The 12,683-nt window shown below is 39.7% G+C and overlaps 1 protein-coding gene across 3 annotated transcripts in view; it reads left to right on the top strand.

The window, feature by feature from the left end:
- Positions 1–4,775: 4,775 nt before the first annotated feature.
- Positions 4,776–12,683, top strand: part of pdgfd (platelet derived growth factor d) — a 55,408-nt gene continuing 47,500 nt past the window's right edge. For 2 of the 3 annotated variants that reach the window (XM_044203559.1, XM_044203558.1), the window contains exon 1: positions 4,776–5,393. In XM_044203559.1, the coding sequence (XP_044059494.1) occupies positions 5,276–5,393 (118 nt within the window). In that variant the 5' untranslated portion in view covers positions 4,776–5,275. Of the gene's footprint in view, positions 5,394–9,954; positions 10,103–12,683 lie in introns of those variants that run through there. The other variant, XM_044203560.1, reaches the window with a different exon arrangement.

Below are 12,683 nucleotides of genomic sequence, written 5' to 3'. Positions count from 1 at the left end.
AAAATCATGAAGTATTTGGAAAATGTTGCCGAAAAAGACCAACAATTTCAAAACAAGTTTCTTCCTTAAGAGAGAATAGCTGCTGTACTCGGCTTGCAATAGTAAGTATTTACTGCAGAAAATAAGTATTGAAACAACCACAAACAACCAAACACTCAACACAATATGGATGCATAGTATACATACACTGCTTCTCTCTGACTCCGCATGCACAAGCTGAACTTATATGTGTTAAAATAGTTAAATGGTTCTACTATGCTCGGAATTAATACCTGTTCATTTTGGAACTCAGTTTTTTCTTTACTTGTATAGGTTAAAGAGTAAAGTTTACTGCAGTTTTTATGTCATGGCTCCCAGGCTTTTAGTTAGTACACACATATGTATATGCCAACACACACACATACACATCCACACTAAAACACTGGTCACATCTCCCTCTACCAAAGCTAATCCTCCTTCATCTGACATTAAGCCAAAGGATGGAAGGATGAAGAGGTAAGCAAGGGATGAGACAGGGTGGTCAAAAAAAGAAATAGGCAGAGAAAAGAAAAACAGAACAATGCTCTTTGCACCATCCACCTTTGACTTGTGATGTCTTGGCTATTAGTGGTGGAGCACATCTGATGTCTAGTGTCTGCAGAGATGTTGGCATTTTAAGCCAAGATGTTTCTACATTTTAAAAGCAAGATAATATTTTTAATTTGTACATTTTTACCCACAGAGTTTCTTTTAGAAACTTTTTCAATCACCAGTTTTCAGTTTTCACTGCATGTGTGAGTCATTTCTCACCAAAACAAAACCAAGGTTGCAGAATCTGTGCAAACTTACGTGCAGACATAAGCCCACACAATGTAAACACACGTGTCTAAGGGCAGGCGATGGAGACCAATATACACATACTGAGCGAACACACACACACACACTTTTTCCTGTGTCTGTTACATTACTGTTTTCAAAATTATATTACAGGGACAAATTCTCAGACCGAGAAATTGTTACATATGTGGCATAAAAAGTATCACATGATGACTGACTGACTGACTGACTACACCATCTGTCTCTCTAAATCAAAGCCTTAATTTCAGTTTCTTCCCTTCTCTGTCCTCTCTTTCTCCAAAAAGAACAATTTGCCCTCATTTTGATTCCAGTATCTGTATTTCATTCCCAAATGTAACAACAAGTTCTCTTTCTTTTCTCTCCTTCCCGTTCTTTCCATCCTTCTCTGGCTTTTCATCCCATCTTCCTCTTATTTTTACCCTCTTTTCCGTCTCTTCTCCCTCTTTTTGCCAAAGCCTTCATATCATGATGGATCAGACACTGGCCCTAAAAACACCACCTGAGGAGTTCTGTTATTCATATAATAAATATGGCTTTTATCAGACCTCACACACGTGTACACACACAGATGTGCGCGTCCATGCACACACACACATTCATGGATATATTATCAGGACAACACCAATTCTGGGAAACCAGCCCAGCTGGACCAAAACCAGACACCAGAAACTGTATTATAATGTGTGTGATTGTGTGTGTGTGTGTGTATGAAAAAGAGAGAGAAGTGGATAGAACCTCTGAAATGAGCCTTGTTTGTCTTAAGTCTTTGGTAACACTTTACAGTAGGTAAGGGACATGAACTGGCATGACTGTGCATAAAAAAACTTAATGGATTATCAGAAATGTACAAGTACTAACAGTATCTTCATGCATTCCTTAAAGGTGGGGTACGTGATTCTAATCCAATACATGTCTTTTTTCAAATTCAGTGAATGTCCATTCAGTGTGTGCACTGAAAAAAAATCAGGTGTTGTTGTACACAGCCCTGGCTCTGTAAATGGGAAATAAACAAAGTCATGCCCTGATATTTTGACAACAGCTAACGTTAATTTAGCTTAGCTGGCCCTTCTGCCTGCGCAGAGAGCAGCTACGCACATGCCCCTAGGATCGGGTTGTGGATTGCCAGGTTGCGGGGACAGATAGGTTGAAATTGTATGTAGTGTGTAGATTGTGTTTCATAGATGATCTGGCAACTTGGGTAACATCAGACAAACATCCAAAACTGTTATTCTTTCATTTGGCCTGGAGGGTCAAAACACAACAACATTTCAGAAAACACAACATTTCTGTAACACTTTACAATAAGATACACAAAAGTTTGAGTAGTTACCAGAGAGCAAACGATTGGAACGATTGAGGAACTAACTAACTCCTAATCAAATTTTATAGATAGTATTTCAGACTCAGTCATTTGCTACATTCTGCCACATCTACATCTAAAAAGAAATAAAAAAACTAAAATTGCATGAACTAATTGGGACATACAACATTAAGCACCTATTTTCATTCCTTGATGACCTCTACAAAAGACTTGTGCCAGGTGAGGATAGGATAGGGAGCAGGTGAGGCGAAATCCAGAACGTTTTGTAATTGTATGGGACGATGTAACGTTTCACCATCTCTTCCAGTCACAGAATGGTTTACAGCCCATCCCAGAATGGCGTCACTGTTCTCTCCAAATTACTCTCCATTCCTAAACCCCATAGAGGGTTTTTCTTCATGGAGGTGGAAAGTTTATTACCACCAGCCACATGATCAGATGTCCCTCTTGGACGCAATGAATGCTGGATGTCTGGACATATCTGCAGAAGCTTGCCAGGGATGGATCAGACATGCAAAAGATCCTTTCCCAGGTGTATGTATGTACCAACATGGTATTTATTAAGTAATGTTGATATAAAACAATCATATAAAATCATGTTTGGAATATTCAGACTGAACACTTGCTTCAGTGCTGAATTGTCCTTGCACCAGACACAGTACTATGCAGAGCTTTGCTCAAGGGCACTTCAGCAATTACAACAGGTCTGTCAGTGATGGGGATTAAAACAGCACCTTTTAATTTAGTGGCTGAAGTATCTGCCTGGAAGTAAGCCTGCCGCCTCCATATACATAGACACACATTAGACGTTAAGGTTACTCTACAGTACGTCTGTGCACTGTGAAGCCGCTTCAGGGAAGACAAGACTAATGCCAGATCATTCAAGCAGACACATGCTGCGGACACACACACACAAAAAGAGAGGAGTGAAAAATCCAGTAAGAGAAAGATTATATCTGCTACCAACACTGCATTGTAATCCACTGAATAGTAATAATGCTCTAAATCTATATTCAAGCAGTATTGCCAAAGATCCTGCTGTTAAAAGTAGTATTTACAGTATTTTCTCATGTTTGGTCTCTGCTCTGTGTCTGACCATTCATGTGATTTATTCTCTTCATGCGTGAAATTATTGTCTATGTTGATATCCAGCTATTGCTATGTTTCGCTATTATTACAGTTTCAGCAGGGTAAAAGAAGATTCAAATGCATCTTGCAGTGTGTGTGGGTGTTAGTGTGCATGTGTGCATCATGAGCATGCATGGTGTATGATACATTTGTGCCTGCCAGCAATCTTTATGTGTACTTACAAATTCACTCCCTGGGTGCATTATGCCTTTGAAGCTCAGTAGGGTAGTCCAATAGCTTTTAATTTTAATTCATTTCCTCTTTCTATTAATAACCTATATCATTCCCTAAGTGGTTCTAAGTTTTAAAGGCATGCTTGCATTACTCATTAGCCAATTGCTGGGGTAATGGGAAGGCTTTCTGCTAAGTTAGCAGAAACTTCAAGTTTGGCAAGTTCATCCCATAAAGTCTAAATAACTTAAAATGAGATGCGATGGTATGCATTGACATGGGTGACAAAAAGGCGAGTGAAGGGGAGATGCTGACAGTAAGTGTGTGAGAAAGTGACAAAAACAGAAAGTGAAATGGGCGATGAATACCGTATATTAGTGTGCCTTGAGGGGAATTGGTCTGGTCAGAAACACAGTTATAAACTCAGTGGAAGTGTTGAAGGCACTGCTTTGTTTTTCTGCAAAAATTCAATATATAACACCTTGACTTTTTACAATAGTGGATAAATCACTCTGAAATGTACTTACTAAAATTACTTCAAACATAATTCCTGTGTGAAATGGGCTGCCTGTGGCTTGCACAAAGCTGCCTATTGAATGATTCCTGGCAATCCATTTCCACGATTTACTTATTAGAATGCTCAACAAGTGCAATCATGTTATCTGTGTTGTATTAGAGGAGTTGTGAGAGCTTATTTTAAACAGTTAGTGATCTGAAGAAGATAATATCACAGACTGAGGGGACAGAGAGAGGGATGGTGTCATTTACTGTAATTCCTTGGTAATATATATTTTAATTATTAAAGCATGATATACTTTAATGCTCCAGTTACACATAGTATATCATGCCAACTTTATGTTCTCCAACTAACATTTAATTTTACACATGCAGTATGTAATAAATGGTATGTAATGGCCTCCCTTCTGTCATCAGAATCCAAGTGAGCTCATGTCAGCTGTTTCCTTAGCTCTCTGTCTAGCCCAATGCCTAGACACTTCCCCTCTTTTGAGCTAGCTCATGGTACGTTTCCTCTCCTGTGCCCGGCTGTGGTGACCCTCCCTGTGCTCTCATCTGAGGGTCTCCTACAAAAATGTTCCCTCTTTGGTGCATTTCCTCGGTCCACTTTGAAGGACAAAGTGTGCCAACACTAACATAAAGTAGTAGTAACATACAACAGATGGACAGTGCGATAGACACATAGATAGTCTCTTGGATATAATGTGTGTGTGTTTTTTAAAATGTGCCTATAAAGTGTATTTACAAGTATTGTAAAGCATCTCGCTCAGTTACACATCCACATTACACACAGACACACACTCATCGTGAGCGCGCACCTCAGTCTGCAGAGTTTGACGCCTGACTTTCATAGCGCAGACGCGTCAGACAGGGACCAGTAGGCTAAACTATGCGGGATATTTCTCAGTAACTGTGCCGAATTTATTTTCTCCACGGCGATAAGAAGTTCGGCGCCTGTGATCTCATGTCTGACCGTGAACGGAGCTATATTACCCTCCACCTGCACCTCATTGTTTCGGAGTTTTGCTCTCAGTGTCTGAGGGCGCGTAACTTTCAGAAGAAGACAAACACTGGGATTGTGAGGCACTTTGGCACAAGACGGGACATCGTGTGAGCCAGGCGTCAGGCATAGGAGTCAACAAGTTGCTCTCATTTTGTGGGTAGAGGAGAGCGATTATGAAAGCTTGACGTTGGAAAGTTAATTAACAACAACAACAAAAAACTTTCTGAAGTATTTTCAGTAAATCGTTTATTTGAGCCACTGGGAGGTGAACGGGACATTTACTGAGTTCTTGTTTCACCATGAGTGGACCGGTGCTTTTCCAGATGTGGATGGTTTTATTGTTGGGGATTATAACCAGGGTCGGGATGACTCAGGTCTCCACCGCCAAAGTGATGAGGGGTAACGTCAGGAGAGACGGTGAGATCTCTTTATTATTTGATTCTTTTGTTGTTGTGCGTGTTGTTTGTGTGTTTCTTTACTGCTGAAACGGTTTCTCTGTAACACTCAGTAGTGATATAGTGACCATGTTGTAGGAAAGTCTACTTAATTAGTACTTAATTAGTAGTAAAAGTGGTATTATTAGTGTAGCTTATGTGTGTAACTTGAAGGTTGTGGCTTTTTTCATAAAATCATCTATTTTGTCCTTTTTATGTTCTTTCTCAGCTGTATTGCTGATTTGAGAGGATGAAGTATATACTGAGACATTTAAATGACAAATAGGAAATACTTTTCTTGCAATGGCTGATTGTCTTGTGGAACCTAAAACAGAGTAAGTGTGACTAATGACTGACATGGCTTGTTGTAGTGAATGACCTGTTGACACACAAAAAAAAACCTGTTGGGAGAGAGAGAGAGAGAGAGAGAGAGAGAGAGAGAGAGAGAGAGAGAGAGAGCAGCCACAGAGTGGAGACAGAAAGGTTAAATGATGTAAAGTGGGTAAAATAAGCTGTGGAGAAAGAGGAAGGGCAAAGTCTGTTGGATGACAAGCTGCTTCGCTTTTGTCAGATTTTGAAAACTGAATAAGGAGCATGCATGTCATAGACAGTGTGCTAGCAGCCAGTTAAGAGTGGGACTTCTATCATTGCTACAGTGCATCTCTCCTTCATTGCTGAAGTGTTCAGATTCCCTAAGCCTCTTGCCTATCTAACTTCCTGCAGGTGTGCCATGCTTACTTTTCTCTAGGCCCTGAGGCTAAAGTCACAGTGCTACAGTACCTTTTATTACACACACACACACACACACACACACACACATGCACACAGCTGCAGGGTTGCTTTTGGCAGGGAACCATGAAAATACCACTGTATTAGGTTCTAACCTGGACGACTGCCCCTGAGGCCTGTTTCACCTCTCACTCCTGTGTGTGTGTTTCTAACAAAAGAATAACATGGAGGGGTAAGAAGTGACTTAAAGTCTGACTATCCGCACATTAAGAAGCCTACATGTCAGTGACCTTTGCTCCCCATCAAATACCTCTGAAACTTTCTAAAGTTCAGATTATTTTTTTGTTAGTGCATGTAACTGTTCATGATGAACTGTTCACGATGAATCATTTTATCTCCGTTCTCTCATTGAACGGGAGAAGAAAAAGTATTAAACAGGAAAAATCAGAAGAAGGCAGTGTTAAAGTTATAACATGGTCATACAAATCTTTAGAAAGGAAGTTTTTATTAGATGGGCATCCTAGTTCTACAGAATATTTCCTCTGTAATTGTTACTATTTTATGTTACTAAGAAAGAGTCCGTCTAAGACTACAGTAAGTTGTGCACTTAATTATTATTAGTAACTAGTAATTAATAATTACTAGTAATTAATTACTAGTAACATTTACCACTCTGGAAACATTTACAATGCCACAATTTAACTTTTTTTTTCTCAATCATTTTCTACATATGATCAGATTCTGATTAAAACTATACACTTTGCCTCATCCTCTCCTTTAAAAAGAAAAAGTTCACCACTACTTTGTGTTGGAGCTTCTCTGTATGTGTTTCAAAACCGCCCTAGGCCTTGAATAAATTCTTTTTATTATAAACACATTTTTAAGGTTTATTCATTTTGTAAAATATAAATCGAAAGAAAAATCTGTCTCACTGTTGCACATATCCCTGAGCTGTCTACTCTTGCCATCTGTCAAACTAATCCAAAATGTGGGAAGTCTCTGTGATGATGTTGTCAGGAAATGATTGGTTTAGTGCTCTCAGTGAAGGAAAAGATGGCTGTTAACATTTCGGAGACAGTTTTTCTCCAAGTCTCTGCCCCCAGACACCGACTGGAATACATACTTCATCTTAGTAGTAACTTCAGAGGGTCAGTATTTCAATCACAACTCTACCAGCAGTCATTAAAACAATCGAGTGTTTAATCGTTCTATCACAGGAGCGTTAAAGATGAGATGGCATAACTATTTTTTGAAGACTGTCACTCAGTGGGAGAGGGGCAGCCGCTCACTGAAGATCCTCCTGACAGAGTTGTCAAGCCATCTTTATGTTATGTTAATATCAAATCAGATTGACTTTATCAAAATGAATTCTTTGATCTCTTGATGATCTTTTGTTGCACAAAGACTATGAGTCACTATGATGGCTGCTATTGAGACAGAGTGGTTGTTAGATGCTGCACAGGCTTTTAACAGCTCTTTAATCCACTGCATGCAGTCTTACAAAAATACAATTTGCCCAGAAGTTATCTTTACGTGTGTGTGTGTGTGTGTTTATGCATTTACAGTTGGCTTATGCGGAATATAAGAGCTTGGTTCTGTTATATGATTGACTGGTGCTGATTAGCTGTGTTTCCATGTGCAGGAGTGAACCTCAAGCTGATAGGGGCTCTGAAGCTTTCACTCCAACCATTTACCATCATGAATGTGCCCGTGTGTACCTTTCTGTATTTGAATGTGTGTGTGTGTGTGTGTGTGTGTGTGTGTGTGTGTGTGTGTGTGTGTGTGTGTGTGTGAGTGTGTGTGTGTGTTCTGACAGAAAGCCTTAGCTCACTTCAAGGAATTCCCCCCAAGGTTTTTTCTCCTGTGTTTTGCTCATTCATTGTAGTAATAGAGTGTATTTGTAGAAAAGGAAACACACAAATACACATGTAAACACACTGAATAAAGTAAACACAGAACTAAGTGGCCTTAGTGCCCTGAAAAACTTACTATTTCTGCTGAAGAGACCAGATGACCCAGATAGGATAAAACGTATTACACATATTGTACGTGTGTGTGTGTGCGTGTGTGCAAGCAGCACTTGTGGGCAGGGAGATACGTACATGTGTATGCAGGCACGGACAGAAACACACACACAGTAGTCAAAAACTGACACTGTCACCCAGGCACAGTCAAAGGGTAAATCATCCCATTCACAACTAACACAAATGATCACACATATTTAACTGTGTTCATGTGGCTTGCAAATACACTATCATTTATCTTCATTCATGTAATTGTAATTTTCAACGTTATTAATTAATTTCTTATAGCCAAGTAGGGATGCTTGTATCATAGCCTGTACTGCAGTTTTTTTTCTGAAGTCAAAATCACAAAGATAAAATACTGTCATCAGCCCTACATGAATAGCTAAAATATTCTATTCTATTTTCCTTTTAATTTTTAATTCCATGGCACACCTGTGCTACTACGAATGTTCAAAATCACTGTTGTAGAAACACATGAACACATGAACACACTGAGGTCCAGAGAGGGTGTTGCACAACTTTGTGAGTACGAGGGAATTTGTGAAATTCTCGGGTGATTTAAATGTCATCTTTTTTAACTGTGTTGACTTTAAGATTAATTAAAGTTATGCAACAATATTACTTACACACACTTTACTCATGTGTACACACACACACACGCACACTCACATGCAGGCACACACACAGTTTAACTTCAACGTATAGAAAATTGAGATGGTGTAGAGAATGGCCATGCTTGCAGTCGGTGGTGTGGTTAACTGTTTGAAGAAACAGAGCCTGCTAAATACTGTGTTTGTATCATGCAGTCATTATGCTCACTGTATATTATTATTTATAAAGGCTCCTGACATATCTTTTCTGATTTCTCCTCTTCTTTCCTCCAATAGTTCTTCTCTTATTTGTTGCCTTCCTCTCTCAGTGCTGTCTTATCAGTCTATGCCTCGCCACATATCACTCCATCTCTTCAGATCCTCCCTTTTCAATCTCTCCCTTTTTCATTTCTGTCTTTATCTTCCCATCTCCACCCATCTGTTTCAGCTCTTTTTAATCAAAAGCTATTTCAACCTTGACTGTGCCTGAGAACTCTAGGTGGCATTGCCTCTGATAACACACATACAAACACACACAATGAATATACAGTCATTGACCAATTTAAATTTTCACATAGACACATATCAAAACATGTTTAAGCATTCAAACATAAAATGTGCAGCAAAAAAGACAAATGTCCTTTTACATACTGCAGTAGAGGTTGTGAGGCAGTTTTAAAAGTAGAGAAGTATATTTGAAACAATCTCACCTCAAGGTCCATGTAGTAACTGTTCTGGAGCTTTTGATTGTATCACACAATTTTCCTCAGCAGATGTAGTTTACCCAGTCTTAGATGTTTATTTTTTATTTTTTTCTGAGCACCTTAAAGCTAGGGTAGGTAACGTTGGAAAAACTAGCAAGAGACAGCTAGATTTTGAAAGTGTCCAACCGAAAAAATCCCAGCCCCACCCTTCAGGCCTCTCTCCAAAGCCGCTCCCCCAAAACACATTTTCATGCACAATGAGTGCATGGGCAGAGTGCACACAGGTAGGCAGGTAGGTAGATAGGTAGGTAAACAAGCAGGTTGTTATGGATTGAGGGTTCATGTATGTTATTTCCTGTTTTATTTTGTAATATTCTCCTTCCCTCATGTGTCTTGTGGTTTTACTTCCTCTCTGTTTGCTTTTCCCGCCATTTTTGATTATCTGATCAGTTTCACCTGTATCTTTCTAGCCCTTAGCCTGTGTGCCCTTTGTCTTTCGTCAAACGTCCCGACCATGGTTTCCTGTGTATTCTTTTGGACTTATCTTCGGTTTCTCTTGGACCTTGCATGGATGTTGGATTTTGGATTTTGCCTGCTCCCTGTCGGAATTGTTTTGCCTCTGTTGGACTGCCTGAAATCTGTGTAAGCCTTTTGTGTTTTGTTATTATTAAATCGTTGAACTGCGCCTGCGCTGCCTCCTCGTCTGCGTTTGGGTCCAAACCCCTTATTTCCCCTGTTACCCTGCTTGACATACTGTAACACAGGTAGGTCAGCCAATCATATCATTCAGCCCAAAAGAAATGATTGGATGGGCTTATTACATGCCAGCCACAGATACTGGATTTAAAAACAACAATAATTCAGAGCATTTGATTTGATTGCTGTCAGGATGTAAAGAGAATTTCAACAAATAACAAAAAAATGCTCCTGAAATACATTACCTACCCTAGCTTTAAGGACTTCTTCTCCATGCTGACTTAAATGTTGAGATTCAAAGTTTGTTCTTGGCCTTGGAAACAGCAGTTGACAACAATATCACTCCAAGGTCCATCTACTAACTGTTTTGTTAGTTCTGTTCTTTCTAAATGTAAACTAATCTATATCTAAGCTAATTTGTAAAAATAAAAACAATCTAAATGTATTCTTTCTCTGTGCTATGAGGTGCAGGAAAACAGATGCTATATCATGATTGATTTAAGACAGGATGCAAATGGCTTCCAAATGTTTTTGTGTCCCTATATTAAACACGATGGTGACAGCAGGGAGGAGTGTCACTGAGGTTATTGGAATTCATGAGTCACACTCAGGACTCCCGACATAAAACTACTCCCCACCCGCCCACCCAGGCCAACACATACACAATTACAGGAACTCCCTCACAAGGGAATCCCCCAATAAACACTTGTCATCTCTCACACACACACACACACACACACACACACTTTTTTGTGCATGAATTGCATGAGCCAAAGTTACCCCACCCATAAACATTTGGCAGACAGTCTGTTCCTCTCCTGCACAGAGAAAATAGGGTGGTGACCAGTTGGACAGTCTGATGGGAGAAGAGTGTGTGCAACAAGAGAGAAGCGAAGAGTGAGATGATGCCTTGGAAATTGAGTGTAGATAGGTGTAGGCTCATATATGTGGTTGTGCTCAGATTATAAGAGTGGGCAGCAGGAGAGAATTGAAAGTTTAGAAGGGAGCTTAGAAGAGTTAGAGGGCACAGAGGAGGAGGAGAGGGAAAAGGTGTGTAGGGAGATATGCCAAGTTAAAAGACCTGTCCCTCCACTTTTCTGCCCCGTCAGCTTGGAGAGAGATAGTATGTCCAACTGCAAGCCAAATGGACAGAGTATAAAAGAGGAGATGTAAGGAAGCAGGGCTGATAGGGGGGGGGCTCTGGAGAGGGAGAGCAGACAGAGTATAGTGCCAAACATCAGTAGATTATCTGATCTTAGTATCTGATCAAAACTTGAAGCATAAAGAAAAAAGAAGGCACAACTCTTTCAACATACAGTACCTTCACTACTGATTAAGACTACAGACATAAATGGGCTCCCAGATTGGGAGGGTCAGGCTACATCCATGCACATTCAGTTAAGTGGAAACATAATTAAGCTTCTTCACCTTATGCCCCACATGTGATTGTTTAAAAGAACAATGAATTCCTCAAGATTATCCAAATATACAGAATATCCTTAAACAGAAAAACATTTAATTCTTTCACACTGATGTTGTGACTCCAGGTAACAACCATCATCACTTGTTATCTCCTATTAAGATTAAGCCAATTATAATGTTGTAGATAACAATAAATGAAAACCTGTCATGTGGGCTGTCAAAAAGGATAATGCTCCTAAAGTTTTGTGCTTCAGTTGCATGTGAAGAATTTAAAAGCAAAACTACCCCAAGATGACCACAACATCTTACAGAAGAACAAAATGTGGTATAGTAGTAGCTAAATGTTCAAATTACAGGGGAGCCGGGGGGGGGGCTTAGCTCCCCTCAAAGAGACACGAGCTCTTGCTTATGCTTAATGCTCTATCTTATAGCATTTCTAAAGCTGCAATGAATGGTAGACTTTAAGAAATAATTAAAACAAATCAAATTACACTCCAATTTCCAGTAATCTGTAGTTTTAAATGTGTGCGGCTCTGCACTGGTCAGTGCGGCTGACTTTATCTTTTATAGTAACGCATATGACAGGATTGGTCTGGACATGTGCTTTCTGTGTATTTTCACTGTGGGCTCTTTCATGTGGTATTGTGTGTATATCTGATGTCAGATAGATCATTGATTGGCAGCAATCGGGCTGCGTACTGGTAGACTACCGATCCATCGGTCCAACATGTTATCAGACAGGAATGCACATTTCCACTCTCCCCGCCACCACCTCCTGCCAGTGCGTGAATGCACCTCTAAAGCTTACTACTTAATACACTTAATATCTCATTTAGTTTAACTTACAAAAACCAAAGTATAAAAACGCAGAGTTTGGTTGTATGTGCCGGGCTGGTTTAGTCATTAGTAACTAGGGATCTTTAGAGCTGCTGTCATATGTTGTTACTTTTGTACAGAGCCAGGCTAGGTGTTACAGTCTTTATGCTAAGCTAAGCTAACAGGCTCCTGGCTGTAGCTCCACACAGACAGATATAAGTGTGGTATTGATCTTCTCATCTAACTCTCGGCAAGAACTCAAATAAGCGCATTTACCAAAATGAACTAT

The sequence above is a fragment of the Siniperca chuatsi genome, linkage group LG7, assembly GCF_020085105.1.
Source record: "Siniperca chuatsi isolate FFG_IHB_CAS linkage group LG7, ASM2008510v1, whole genome shotgun sequence".
Taxonomy (NCBI): Eukaryota; Metazoa; Chordata; class Actinopteri; order Centrarchiformes; family Sinipercidae; genus Siniperca; species Siniperca chuatsi.
Note: the sequence above shows the minus strand (reverse complement) of the source record. Positions and strands in the feature narration are given on the sequence as shown.